The sequence below is a fragment of the Zalophus californianus genome, chromosome 2, assembly GCF_009762305.2.
Source record: "Zalophus californianus isolate mZalCal1 chromosome 2, mZalCal1.pri.v2, whole genome shotgun sequence".
In the NCBI taxonomy this organism is placed as follows: Eukaryota; Metazoa; Chordata; class Mammalia; order Carnivora; family Otariidae; genus Zalophus; species Zalophus californianus.
Genome location: NC_045596.1, coordinates 153,158,423 through 153,173,687, shown reverse-complemented (window position 1 = coordinate 153,173,687; position 15,265 = coordinate 153,158,423). Strand labels below are relative to the sequence as shown.

The window sequence follows — 15,265 nt, the reverse complement described above, 5'->3', positions numbered from 1 at the left end:
GGCTCAGGACAAACCATTCTGGGAGGCAAACTCAACTTCCTCATTCCAGTCTAGAATCCTGGACTCAAACTTTGAATCTGTGTCCTCATTCACTGAGATGTAATTGTGTTTCTTTTTTTTTTTTTAAGATTTTATTTATTTATTTTTGAGAGAGAGAGAGCACAAGCAGGAGGTGGGGAGGGTAGGGGCAGAGGGAGAAGCAGACCCCCTGCTGAGCAGGGAGTCCAGGTTCCATCCCAGGACTCTGGGATCATGACCTGAGGGGAAGGCAGAGGCTTAACGGACTGAGCCACCCAGGTGCCTCTGTAATTGCGTTTCAACCAGTATTTCAACTCCTAGTTTCAAGGGGTAAATTTGTAACATTGGGAAGGAATATTTCTAAATACAGAGTAGTGAAGAAATGGATACTATATTGATACCTTGGTGTAACACTTGGTTTAAGTTGCATGTGTGCAGATAAAGTAAACAGTTTTGTAATCGTTGTGTTTCTTTGGACATACTCAGTCTATGTTTTAGACATTAGGGGTGTAATTATTTTGAACAGTAATACCCATTTAAAATGTAGGAAGTGACATTAGATTTGTTTGATTTCCTAGATACACAAGAGCTAAGTGCCTTGAAAGATTTCATTTATTTGACTTCTAAGTGTACCTGGTCAAGCATTTAAAAATTTTGGGAGAACGGAATATATTAAATCTGAAGGGAATATATTAAATCGGAATATATATTAACACAAAAAGTCTAAGGAAACTTGATGAATTATATAAGTAAGCATTAGCTACTTAAGGAGGACTTGCTATGTTAACCTTAGGAGATAACTGAACATTAAAATTTAGAACAAGTGTAAGTAATTGTTCTTATTTCATACAAAAAAATCCAGACTTATAAATAGAATAACAATATTTTAAACATGAATTTTAGGAGACAAGAAACACTAGGTTTTAAATGTATAATTGTAATAAATTACATATTAGTTCCACAAGTGTTTTACTTTAATTTAAAATGAAATAATAAAATGAATATTGATTATAGAAGTGAGGAGAGTGTTGTTCTACTTGCTGCATATCCAATATCCAGCCTGTCCTTTGTCCGTGCCAGCAGAATAGTGTTTGTTTGTTTGTTGGTTGGTTGGTTTGGGCAGTGGATTGAGATTGGTCCCAGCCAATCATAAGACATTTGCTTCTTGCTTTAGACTCCCTTTCAGCTAGGAAAGGCCATGTGATTGAACCAGAGACCAGTTCTGAACAAGAAAATCTACCCAGAAGTTTGTTGGGGGTGTTTCTGAGAAAGCTTTTACTTTCCCAGGAAAGGGGAGATATGGTTGGTGCCAACTTTTATCCATTTCTTTCTTCCATGAAGCCAACTGTGAAGTCCAGCACTTCAGTAGCCAACTTATGAGTATGAGGCAACAAGTTTGAGGGAAGGCCAAGGAAACCCGGGAGGTGTTGATCCGGACATTGATGAGCCACTGAACCAACCCACAAACCCAACTGCTTCCAGACTTCTTATGTGAGAAAATGAATAAATCCCTGTTCATTTAAGCTATTATAAATTGGGTGGTTTCGTTTTTAAACATTTGTAGCCCAAAGCATCCTTAATTAATCCTCAAGTAACTATTAAATAGTCTTCCCTGTGCACAAAAGACCCCCCAGTCAGATACTAACATTTCTCATTTGACAGCCATAAATAATGAAAAAGAACTTGGGCAGGGATACTTCTGATTTGGGTATCAACTCATTTCCAATAAAAACACTGTGCCATGAGCAAATCTCCTAAATGGATTCAATTCTTATACTTGTGACTCATGATAAAATAAAGAAAGAAATCTCAAAGCTACCTCTTCTGCCTTGAGGGTGATGATTCTGGAGGTGGGAATCTTTCCTTTAGGCTTTGCCCTTAGTAACTCTTCATAGTTCTTTCTTTCTGCTCCATTTCCATAAAACATTTGTAGCTTCCAGATGGCTTCCTCCACGGCATCATCCCTGTCCCATGCGTCTGCCTCTTCTCTGTCTAGTTCCTCTGTCCTGTGCAGGAGTTTAGTCAAGTTCTTCAGCTCTTCCTTCCACTCCTGCCAAGGGAGAGTAGGGACAAGCCCCTCATGACAAGGATATGGAAAACAATGAAAAAGGGAAGTAGTCGATTGTTCCTGTGGAGGCGGGGAGGGGCTGCACATATCCAAGAACTCTAAAATCATCTAATCCTGCAAGGGATCATCTAATCCAAACCTCTTGTTTTGTCCTTAAGGAAACAGGGACCCAAGGAGGGAAATGGCTTGCCCAAAGTCCCATAACAACAGTGACAGGATGCAGGCTAGAACCCCCATCTCTCTCTACGGAGCTTTCTCATTCTGTACTTGTTTTTTTTTTTTTTTTTCATTCAACAATGGCATAAACTATATTTACAAGGAATATAATGTTAATCTCTAAGAGAGAGGGCAAAGGAAAGAAAGAAAAGGAAGAAAAGAAGAGAGGGAAGGAGGAAAGAAAGGAGGGAGAGAGGGAGGAAAACAGGGATGGGAAAGAGGAAGGAGGGAAGGAAGGGAGGGAGGGAGGGAGGGAGGGGAGAGAGGAAGGAGACACTTACTTGGTCAGAGAGAAGGTGGATTTTGGCCTCATACTGCTCACAGCAGCCTGAGCTCACTTGTACAATACATGAGGTACATATACTTTCTCCAGATACTGGTAGAAACATTGCTTGCTGGATGATGGCATTGATCAGGGAGCTCTTCCCAGCCCCCGTGCTTCCAAATAATCCAATGTAGATCGGGTCCAATGACGGTTTTTCAATCAAGGCAAGAAGCCTGTTTCTAGATTGATTTTTTAATGCACATTGTAATGGTCATCAAAGCACAGTGGGAAGGATATAAAAACAGAACACGAAGGAAGTAAGTTCCAATCCTAGGCAAGTCATACATCTTTTTGAATCTCTGCTACTTTCTTGATCAGAAGGGAATATTAGTCCCTGCTTCCTACATAGAGTCGTCATTAGGCTCAAAGGAGATTATGCAAAAATACTTGGTAATGATAATTCTATACAAACTCTGTAATGCCTATCCAGATGTGAAGCATCCTGGTTTGTTGTTCTTTGGAAATTACATAGTCTTGATCCTAGAAATAAATTTTAAGCAGAGGTAAAGTATTACTGGGAGCAACCCAGAGACTTTCTGAGCAGGAGATTCAGCCCTGGTACCAATCAAGTCCTTCAAGTCAGCTCAGTCCAGTGGTTGAGGCCACAGGCTAGAGTTTCACACAGCCTGGGTTGGATTCTGGCCCTTTAGTTTACCAACAGTGTGACTGTGGTCAAAGTCTTGGCCTCTCTAAGCCACAGTTCCAGTAAAATTGGGATGATAATAATAGTTCTTCCTTTATAGGGGTATTGGGACAATTAAATGAACTTTTATATATGTAAAATATTTAGCAGGTTTACCTAGCAAGAGTGGCAACCCAATGAATGGCATAAATAAATAAATAAATAAATAAATGCCCATAGCTACATAAATGTTCACCCTTCTTTGCTTAGTTTCTAACTTAAAATTCCCTTTCACTGTTGGAGAAAAGCATCTACAATCCCCTAAGGAAAGAATGGATGGAAGATTTGATGGGTAGCTGATATCAGACTCACATGAGATACTTGACTCCATTAGGAATGCTGTCATCCAGGAAGACAGACTGAATAAGTTTCTGATATGTGTTGCTCAAAACCCTTCTGGTCCGTGACTCCAATTTTTCATCTGGAATCAACAGGAATGTATTACCTGGCACGTACCTGGCAGAGGTCAAGTACTACATCTCCAAAAGAGGAATGTGCTCAATATCACAGAGAAAGGAAAAAAGAAAAGAAATGAAATGAAAAGCCAATTAAATATGAGAGCAAGTTATCTGACACTAGCAATAATTGCCCATAGGAGATAGCAATTACTGATTGAGAGCCTCCCAAGGAGTTAGCCTGCTCCGAAACTCCTTGTAACAGAAGTCAGCATATGTTTTGCCATGGGCTTTAGCCCTTCTAGAGTCTTCTCTCCTGTGGTCATAAAAAGAAAAATTGCCGGGGCATCGTAGAAATACTCACCAAGGCACCAAACCAAATTTTCACAGTCTTTGTTCTAATCAGGAAGAGGTTATTTTGATAACAACCCTCCTATCCAGAGACTCCTACAGATGAATTGTCAAATTATAGATCTCTGTAGACTCTGAGGCCTCCTTTTCTGGATCAGGATCATTTGAAAATATTTCATCCTTCTTTCCAATTTAACCTTCTCCTCCTTTGAGCATTTTCACACATTTGGAAAAGAACAGAGCCACATTGGAAGAAGCCACATAGCAGTCATAACACTCACATTCCTTAAGAGCACTTTGTTCCACGGAGGGAAATGCTCGGAACCTCTGGTCTCTATCTGAACGTCTTCTTTTTTTCATTGGTTCTTTAAATACATCATCGTCAACTAGACATAAACAGAGGTTATATAAAATTAGAGGTTTTGGGGCAGAGTATACTTGCCTGATCTCTATCAGTACACAAACCCAAAGAATCTAAGAAGGCTCCTGCCAGCTCTGTATGCCTGTAAACTCATATCAGAAGCAGGCACAGTTGGGCCATTCCAGTCTGGTTGCTAATTCCCAGTCATAGCACTTTGCATCTAGCTCCAAAATGCCATCTAACGTATCTCCCCAGAAATGAAATGAAAAGTTTGGAAATCCCGAAAAGCCAAAATGGCTGGATATTCTTCACTAAACGCCAACTGTGTACAAAGAGGCCCAAGATAGGACTAAGTGTGGGGTGAAGAAAGGCCTCTGGGAGGTCTTTTCAAACCGAGAAAGAAATTGATCAGGAGCCGAATGCAGAGGAAAGAATGGGCCACATAACCTGGGCAAATAATTTCTCCTTGACCATCTGTAAGATGAGAGGGCCGACAAAAATTATACTCAATGTAACAGTGTGGGAGGGTGTTCTACCAGTGGATGCCCTTCAGAGGTTAAAGTTGGAAGAATTTTCCCCCTTCTTCACTGAAAGTCATTAGCAGCTGCTTCCTTACATAAAAAGGAAGAGAAATCTCTAAGAAGTAAGTCTTTGTAGTTCTCCAGAAATTTATTCACTTTAATGGTTTCCCTTGGTTATGCAGTGAAGGGCTGGTAGGGTCCATAATCCTTGGGAAAGGGCACAAACAAAACACTATGTTTTGGATGAGTTTTAGAAACTACCCCCTGGTGGTCTCCACCTGGTTAGAAAAGGGCCATAGGTGGGTCTTTGGGGTCAAGGTGATTGGAAATGATCCTAACCCAGTGCTCCTGGCATTGGGAAATGGCCATGAGATGAACCCTAAGAGTTGATCTCCAAGAGTCATGGCACTCCAAGCTCATACAGGAGCGTGAGGGCCCAAAACTGAGCATGGCACTGGGAGGTCATCTTCCCTGAAGAACCACAGAGAAGTTTCACTTTGGGACCCAGGATAGTGCAGAAGGCCCAGCCTCCACCACTGGGCTCCAGACAGCAGGTCTTCCAGACAGTTCAGCCTTACAGCTTCCAGGACAAATCCTGCCATGTCCTAGAGCCAGCTCACACCCCAGAAAGTATTGCAGTGCAGTGGGATGCTGTTTGCCAAAGCCCAACTCTCTGCCACCTCATGTTCATGCAGTGACAGGGAGTTGAAAGAGCTTGTATAACAGACCCTTCTGTCTCAGACATTCCAACTTCTTTAATTGAGCTCAACTCAAAGAATTCATCATGGCTTAGTTTAAGGACTGCATAGAATTAAATACCAAGTTGCTTGCTCAGTGGTTGGAGCTGGAGAAGAAGAAGCAGGAAGAGCTAATGATGTAATATATGGTGATTAACATAACAATAAAAAAATTAAAAATTAAAAAAAAAAAGAAGCAGGAAGAAAAGAATCTGCCACTTAGGCCACCCTAGACCAGCTACAGGCCGAAGAATACTTTAGTCCATGTTATAAAAGGGTCTCAGAATTCCAACCTTTGTGTCTTAAGTGAAGGATGTCAGGCTTTGATCTCGACTTCAGAACTCAGGAAGTCTTTTTGGCAAACAATATGTGCATAGTATCTTAGCCACATGTATAAAACAAGGGATGGGTCCACGTATCAATGGCCTTTATTTCAATTTTATAAGCACTGGCAATTAATCTGATGAGAGATCGGAAGCTTATTTCTCAACCAAAGCAAAGGCTAGGAAGTCAGATAAAACAGCAGGGTTTTAAACTTTTTCTTCAATTTCTAAAATGAAAAGCCCCTTGGAAAGGAGAAAGTATTCTATCTGGGGCTTGGACCATTTAAGGGTACTTTTGCTATATAGATTGTAACTGGAATGAACTGGTCTGAACTGGCCACATCTCTTCTCATTCCCTGTAAGTGCTCAAGCACTCCCTCCCCTTTTCTAGCATTTTAAACTGAATCACCCGAGAAAAAGAGCAGTAGGGGTGGGTGGGGGCAGTCCAAAGCTAGTCTACTGCTGCCGTTGCTTCTTGCTGCCACAAGGTGTCGCTTTTGAAAACTGATCCTTAAAAGCCGGACACAGGATACGGGCTCATTAATCCTGAGGGTTGCGGGACAGAGAGTGCCATGGATCTTCCAAGCAAGCTCTTTCAGGGCTAAGCTCAACCAAGGGTGCCTCAATGTTATCGTTCTTTCAGTTTACGTGCCCAGCCATGCCTCGGATGCTAGCCACCACCACCCCACTGACCCAGAAACCATGTATTCCTTGCCCCTAAGGGATTTCATCCCCTGTGAGTGAGGAATTTTTCCTCTCAATTCTCAAAACACAAAGGATGTGATACTCCCTGTTTTCTGTACATAGGGGTTACTTTCCTGCATCTTCCTAGGGAAGGCTCCCTCCTTGGCTCCAGGGGCTCTACATCAGCCTTCTAGGGAGGGAGGCCGCCCTCCCTGACTGCAAAGGCTTTCACCCTATATCTCCCCTTCTAAGAAAAGCACCTGATATGATTCCAGGGGCCTTACCTTGCCCATTCTGAGAGAGACTACTCTCAGAAAATCCAAGATGGCTTTCTGGAACCTCCTTTTAAAAGGGGTGTGTGTGTGTGTGTGTGTGTGTGTGTGTGTGTGTATACAAATATAATTGCTGGTCAGACAGTATACTACATTATGAATAGCCTATTTTAGTTGTTGAAATAATTTATATTCATTCACTATTATACCATGTCATAAGAAATCAGCTTTTGAACAAAGAGGAAGGAACACTGACTATAATTAAATAGTCTCAACCCATCGGCCCTTTATTATATAATGATAAGTAGGGACTATTTATTCCATCAGGGAATATTGTAGGGATGTTACCTGGATGTGGCCCCTGACCCACAAAATCCTCAGTGTCTTCCATCTCCTGTTATGCAAACGTCTGCTTTTGTCCACTTAGGAGAACCAGCCTGAAAATACATACAAAGTACAAGGGTGGGGGTGGGGATAACAGCAGAAGTTGTTAATACAAAAAGCAAAACAAAAACAACAACAATGTGTAAATCTGCTTATGCTTTGTTTCCCCGACTAGATTCCAAGCTCCTAAAGGGCAGTAGCCATTCTAACTTGTCTTTGAATTCCTCATAACATATGCTACATGTCTATTTAAACATGACAAAGATCTGTGTTGGACTATTGGTTTTCAATAGTCCTTACATCTATAGAACTTTAAACTGATGTTATCTGAGATCTTTAAGATGACCCACTCTGAAATAACCATAAATCTCCAGTGATCATAACCATAAAGATGAGATTATATGGCTTTACTCCTTTGGGTGACATCAGTGGCCCAATCAGGTAAGCCTTGGGTTCCATTATATTTAGTTCCAGCAGGTCTCAGCAAGAATCTGGAAGATGGATGGAACATTTGATATTCCTAGGGTTCCCTGGAGTTGCTTTGGGAGCTACTGAGTCAGGCAGGAGAGCTGCGATAATTAGGTTCTCTGGATCTTCTTCTTTTTTTTTTAAGATTTTATTTATTTATTTGAGAGAGAAAGAGAGAGAGACACACAGAGCACAAGCAGGTCGAGGGACAGAGGGAGAGGCAGAAGCAGTGCCCCGCTGAGCAGGGAGCCTGACATGGGGCTCGATCCCGGGACTCCAGGATCATGGCCTGAGGCAAAGGCAGACACCCAACCAAATGAGCCCCTTCTCTGGAGCTTCTTTGCCACCTCACTCCACTTCGACGAGGAAGACACCCCTACTCAGCTCTATATGCAGCACCACAGCTTGGGGTATCTGCAGGGTTAGGGGGTGGGGGGAAGAGAGGCACATCCAAAAGGAGAATTATCAGATCCCACCTGCCTGCAGCCCACAGGCCAACAGAGCTTGGGCATGGAGGGAGAATGGGGCCAAGAGAGGCCCCTCCCTGTGCACTACACAGACTGGGTAGGGATATGCTATCCTGGAGCTTCTTTGTCTCCACACATACAGAAGAATTTGAGCAACACAGGTGGGGAGCTTCCTCTCCTTATCTGATGTTGCTGTGTGGATCACTCAGCCATGTATTTCAAAAGCAGACAGTCACCGGCCCTTTTGAAAAATGCAAAATCCCACCTGATCTGTCAACTGCCACTAGACCCCTGGGCTGTTAGAATCAAAACAGCCTCTTCTGCTTAGCTTGGCTGGTGGATATTAACTGGCCAAATGGTTTCTGTACTTGGTGGATGTTGGCTGGATGTGGTGGGAATCCCTACTATGTGCAAGGTCCTGAGCCTTAGATGGAGTGCCTCATCTCTCCATTCTTTATCCTGAGGCCCCCTCTCAGACCACCCCAAACTCCCTACAGTTCTCCAAGGCAGGGCCTCCTAACCCATGCAGTTTAGCGTAGGCTCTTCTCTCTGTGTAGGGTACCCTTCCCCTCTTCTTCCTGGTGAATTCCTACTCTTTCTTTAAGACCCTGTTTTAGCATTTCCTCTGTGAAACTGTCCTGATTTCCAATCATTCCCCTCTTGTGTCACCACTGCTCCAAGCACACCTCTGTTATAATCCTTTCTTGCCCCTTCCTCCTTTCCAATAACCATGAGCTATTGGAGGTTCTATCTACATTTGTTTCAATGTTGCATTTCCATCATGAAGTGCAATGGCTGAAAATAAATGCTGAATGAATGAATGAATGAATGAAATAAGGGATGGGAAGCTTCTGATGAGATTCTACACCATAGGATGTTTTAAGCCAATTACTTTTTTTAAAGTTTTTATTTAAACCAAATTAGTTTTTGATACAATTAGAGTCCCGGCTTAAAGAGTAAAGCAAAGAGAAGGAACAAAAGAACAAGTATGCAAATGGAACAGCAACAACCATGAATAGTGTTGGGAATGCTGAACTTGACAAGGCGATGATATGGCAAAGGCAGATGTGGATAGGACTTCACAGTGGTCTTCAAATACATGACCTTAGAGTTGCATACACAAGAGGGATGATACATGTTTTCTGTGGTCCCAAGAGAGGACCACTAGGGCCCTTAGGTTTCGTGGAAGGTACATTTCAGCTTAACATACTCTAGTAGTTAGAGTTGTCCAAAATGCAATGAGCTCCCTTAGAAAGTAATGAATTTTCTGCCATTAAAGGTATCTGAACCCATGCTGGGGTGACCACTTAACAGTGACATCCGACTAGATGAATTTTAAGGCCTATTCAAATCCCAAGATTCTATGTTCTTACTTGAAGTGTTCACCAGCAAAGCTAGTAGTAGAAGTCCTCTGTGAGGTCACAAAAATTCACGAGAGACACAAGCAGCTCCTGGTTTGTAATGCTGAGTTGGAAATGTTAAATCACATGAAAACCTAGGTAAGATAGGAAAACCAATGTGTAGATGACCTATAATGTGTGCAGGTATATGGCAATGCCTATATAACTTGATTTATTTTTTAAGTAAGCTCTATGCCCAACATGGGGCTTGAACTCATGACCCAGAGATCAAGAGTCGTGCTCCACCGACTGAGCCAGCCAGACACGCCCCCATCAATAACTTTAGATACAGAACTAGGAATTACCCCAAGAAAGAAAGCGATCTGTTGTTTTCTGAAGACAGCAGCTCAGTGACCCACAGTCACACAAATGTTAGGCACCCTATCATAGGTGTATCCAGCACAGAGCTTGACACTTAGTAGGTGCTTAATAAATGCTTGCTATAAGAATGAACACACTTGGGGCTCCTGGGTGGCTCAGTCATTAAGCGTCTGCCTTCGGCTCAGGTCATGATCCCAGAGTCCTGGGATGGAGCCCTGCATTGGGCTCCCTGCTCAGTGGGGAGCCTGCTTCTCCCTCTCCCTCTGCTTGCCACTCCCCCAGCTTGTGCTCTCTCTCCGTGTCAAATAAGTAAATAAAATCTTTAAAAAAAAAAAAAAAAAAGGAGATTTAGAAGAGAAGCAGACATGTTCACCAAATCCTGGGCACTGGTTTTTGTCTTCCTTTAGGTTTGCAGGGACTTCAGTTCACCTAACTTCATTTATGAAACCAATGGTATACAATGGCCAGCAAAGGCTAGCCAGGGTTTGGCCTGGGTTTTGCTGCTGCATGCAGTGGAGACACCAAACTGTGAGCCTCCCAATGCAGGGGCATCTATGGTACCAGTGCATGAGTAGTTTGTGATCCCTCACTGAAATGTGGAGAAACTGGAAATGATTTGAGTTGTGGTGGTGGTGAATTGGTCTTCCAATCCCTTCTGCCAGTGTCCAAAGACTGGCAGGAAGAGACCATTTGATCAGTAAACCAAGACACTGGAAAGTGGGAAGGAATCACTAACAAAAAGTCTGAGAAAGTAGAATGAAAGAAACACCAGGCACTTAAAAGGAAAGCTTATAAACAAATATATCAATAGGGAGGGTAGTATGGTGCAGACACTCAGTCCATAGTCACTGAGCTGAAATAGGTGATGGTATGAAGGGCAATAAGTCACCAGTCAGGTGTGGAATGTACAGTTCTGGCTTTTCCAACCATCAAAGGAGCTGTGGGACTTCAGACAAGTCATTTTTATCACCCTGGGTCTTAGTTTCCCCATCTACGAATGAAAGATTGATCTAGTCCTTCTCTGATTTGGTTGGACGCCAAAAGGATTAAAATTCTTAATTTGAAATGTCACCTGCTGTTGAAACCAAGACTATACCAATGATTAGGGCTCCTGTGCAATCAAAAGCAGCACAACCAAGATTCCTGTAATTTCAGGTTCATTTCACTTTCAGGAGCAAAGGACCCACAGGTGCAAAGTCCTTCCTCAAATTATGTGGGGATCGACTTTACCCCCAAGGAGAGGCAGTAATGGTAGTTGCATCTTGTGAAAGTTTGGCGGCTGTGGAGAAGCAATTGAAAACAGTTCAAATTTATTTCTCATACAGGCAAAGTTTTCACATGTGGTTTATTTCACCTGTATTTCAGCTACGCGGTTAGCACTGAAGTTTTGATTTTAGTGCTTATTTACATTCATGTGCACTGAGCCTAAGAATAGACTCTCTGCATATTTAGCTAGATATGGGAAGGTTGCACAGAACGCATTTCCTGTTAAACAATTGTGACTTTTGACAGTTATTCTTGCTTCTCCGATTCTCCCTTTCTTGTTTTTGTCTACTTGATGTCTTTTTTTTGACATCAAATGCACAAATGCATTTGCTTGATGTCTTTTTTTGACATCAAATGCACAAATTCAATAGTTATTCCTTTATTAGAACAGCTTCATATAGTGGAATTAAATAAAGAATGCTCTTGAGCCCCTTCTTCTACAGATATGGACACTGAGGCCCAGAGAGGAAAAGGAACTTGTCCAAGGTCAGAGTGACTCCAAGTTCAGTGTTCTCTCCATTCCACCAAGCAGCCTCTCATAGGTACTATATAAATAAAGCCTCTGGAGCTTAAGTGCGGGAGAATGGAGGGAACAGTGCTAACAAACAAGGGGCTCCTTCAAATACATAACAAAGGCATTTTGGAAATGAAGGCTATTGAGTAGGACTGAGAATAGCTACTTGATAAAATTGTACTTGGGACTCAAACTGAAGCTTTTGATTGAACATTCATTCTTCAGTGCCCTCAGAAGTAAAATAACCCAGTGTGTGTGTGGGGGGTGGGGGGTGGGGGGAGAGACTGAGTAGAACACTTTCACTGCATTCCTTCTGTGTCTGATGCAGAATTGAACGTGCTCAAGAATTGCAAACATCATGTCCTCTTCCCCCAGCTCTTCTCCTTCAGCTAGAATCTCATCTCACCCCACCTTGCTTCACATCATTAACCCTTCCTAACATGATTCTTTTTTTTAAAAGATTTTATTTATCCATTCATGAGAGACAGAGGGAGAGAGAGAGAAGCAGAGGGAGAAGCAGGCTCCCAAGGAGCAGGGAGCCCGATGTGGGACTCGATCCCAGGACCCTGTGATCATGACCTGAGCCGAAGGCAGACGCCCAACCATCTGAGCCACCCAGGCGGCCCCCTAACATGATTCTTGTTATCCTTGCATTTCTGTCTCCTACCCCTACCCCCAAGGAAGCACTAATAGGAAAACATCAAAATGCCTAACTTAGCAAACTTCCTTTAAGGGAATAATCAAAATATCGATCATTAACTGGTTTACTCCCTACTTTTATTGAATGTGGGAAGGGCTTGGTCCATAGTAAGCACTGAATACATATTTGTTGAAGGAATGAAGTGTTTTCTTTTAAATGTATCTTAGATGGTAAGATTAATAATGGCAGGAATTACATTCATTCATTCATTTATTTAAATATTTGTTGAGTGTCTATTATGTGCCAGGTATTCCTAAGTGCTGGGCCTACATCAGGGAACAAAATGGGGAAGGTGTCTACACACACAGGGCTTACATTCCAAAATGTGAACGGTGTAGTGGAAATTACTCAGGATTTGGCGTCAGACTGTCTGGATTTGGGGATCATGTTCCAGGACTCCAGTGTAACACTGAACAAATCACCTAACCTCTGTAAGCCTCAGTTTATCCACATAAAATGAGACTATAAAGAGACCTATATCAGGAGTTCATTGTGATGACTAAATGTAATATTTCATGCACAGTTGGTCTGCAGGAACTTAAGCATATGTACAAATGTTATGTATTTTTAGAATATTTGGTGAAGACACTTAAATTAGAAATCAGTACAAGTATTCACCAGGGTCAAGTCTATTTAGTTTTGAGAGTACATATGCCACCTTCGCTGATAAACTGACTTCATTCTTGTCCACATTGATCAGTCAATAACCTTGAGAGTTCTATCTCATTGTCCTTCAAGAGTCCTTGGTGAAGTCTTAACCTCTTCCCATAGAGAGGTGGGCTGGAGTATGAAATAAGGAGAAGGAGATTCTTAATAAACCTATTGAATGCTCGTGACATTTAGGATTTATTTCCTTTCTTTTTAAGTTTTAAGCACCTTTGGTATTGGCAATATATCCTAACCACTTTACTGAACATTGCACTGCTCTTCCAAGCTAGGTATGTGCCAAAAAAGCAATTTAAACACATTAGCTCCGAAGCAAAAATGAAACAAGGACCTGCGAATCCCCAAAGGATAAGAGTTACATTTTCAGCATTAACACATGAGCTAGTATGTGCAACCTGAGAAGCGCAGCCCCCAGAGGTAGATATAGTAAAGGAGTTATTAGAATAACATGATTTTCTCCTTCCTTCCCCCCCCATGAGGAGGTAAGTAAAATAAGCAGATATTTTCATAACATACATTATCTGAGGCAAATGTACAAACAAAATGAATTCCAGGGGGCCTGGGTGGCTCAGTCGGTTGGGCGGCTGCCTTTGGCTCGGGTCATGATCCCAGAGTCCTGGGATCGAGCCCCGCATCGGGCTCCTTGCTCAGCGGAGAGCCCGCTTCTCCCTCTTCCTCTGTCTGCCGCTCCCCCTGCTTGTGCTCTCTATCTCTCTGTGTGTCAAATAAATAAGTAAAATCTTAAAAAAAAAAAAAAGAATTCCAATCCCCTCATACTGCTCCCCCAAGCTTGCCAAAGCTAATGAGGCATAAGATGACATTAATAGGGGTGCCTGGGTGGCTCAGTCGGTTAAGTGTCTGCCTTTGGCTCAGGTTATGATCTCAGGATCCTGGGATCAAGCCCCATGTCAGGCTCCCAGCCCAGCGGGGAGTCTGCCTCTCCTGCTCCCTCTGCCCCCCCCATGCTCATGCTCTCTCTCTCTCGCTCTCAAATAAATAAATAAATGTGACATTAATACTATCCCTGATAATGACTGAAATTGCTGTTTTTTTGGAAGGGAGGAATGATTAGAAACTTGTCTAAGATCACACTCTTATGTAAAATTCAAGCTAAAACCTGATTCTCCAGATTCTATTTCATTGGTCTTTGCATAGCCTTAAAATTCACTTAAACCAACCAGAAAGTGAAACCCACTTTCTTTCACACACACACACACACACACACACACACACACACACACACACACACAAAACAAAACTTACTTTAAGACGATTAAGAGAGGAAGAAGAAACAAGTCTTCCATATAGAAAAATTCCAAATAATTTATGTAGATACTTTACCCTCAAGGAGAGGGAACATAACCCCCCACTCCTTAAGTGTGGGCTTTGCAGAATGACTCCCTTCCAAAGAGGGCAGTCTGGAAAGGAGGGGAGAAAAGTAACTTTACAGTAGAGAGACCTGACACACATTGCCTCAGCCAGGTGATGAAGGTCAACATCAACAGTCATAGATCAAATTGTCTGTATGTACCCTTGACCTGATGAGGTGAGAGCAGCACTTTAACTCTGTGATCTTCCTCCCCTAAACTCATCACTCCAATCTAATCATGAAAAAAACAGATACATTTCAATAGGGGTTAAGCCTACAGAATATCTGACCAGTACTCAAAACTGTCAAGATCATAAAAAACAAAGTCTGAGAAACTGTTACAGCCAAGAGGAGCCTAAGGAAACATGACAATTAAATGTAATATGGTGTCCTGGATGGAATCCTACAACACAAAAAGGAAAGTAGAAAAAAAAAAAACTAAAACAATCTAAATAAAGTATTGCCTTTAGTTAACAATAATGCTATAAATATGGGTTCATTAATTGTGACAAATGTACCATTCTGATGTAATAAGATATGAGAGAAACTTGGGTGTAGGTTATATGAGGACTCTTAGTACTATCTTCCCAATATTTCTATAAATCTGAAGTCTGTTTCTTTAAACCAACCATACATTACAGCAAAAATTACATAAGAGATACAACTTACCAGATGTCACTATTTCTACTTCGGCTTTGGGAGTCCACAGAAGAGATGGTGGCAGTTTCTTTGCCTTGGTAAAGATATGTGGAACCAG

The 15,265-nt window shown here is 42.0% G+C and overlaps 1 protein-coding gene across 4 annotated transcripts in view; it reads right to left on the bottom strand.

The window, feature by feature from the left end:
* Positions 1-15,265, bottom strand: part of NUGGC (nuclear GTPase, germinal center associated) — a 60,086-nt gene that overhangs the window by 36,223 nt on the left and 8,598 nt on the right. For 3 of the 4 annotated variants that reach the window (XM_027599404.2, XM_027599406.2, XM_027599407.2), the window contains exons 2-7: positions 15,178-15,241; positions 7,302-7,390; positions 4,337-4,441; positions 3,622-3,730; positions 2,584-2,806; positions 1,838-2,068 (exon numbers count right to left, since the gene is read on the bottom strand). In XM_027599404.2, the coding sequence (XP_027455205.1) occupies positions 1,838-2,068; positions 2,584-2,806; positions 3,622-3,730; positions 4,337-4,441; positions 7,302-7,344 (711 nt within the window). In that variant the 5' untranslated portion in view covers positions 7,345-7,390; positions 15,178-15,241. Of the gene's footprint in view, positions 1-1,837; positions 2,069-2,583; positions 2,807-3,621; positions 3,731-4,336; positions 4,442-7,301; positions 7,391-9,645; positions 9,668-15,177; positions 15,242-15,265 lie in introns of those variants that run through there. The other variant, XM_027599405.2, reaches the window with a different exon arrangement.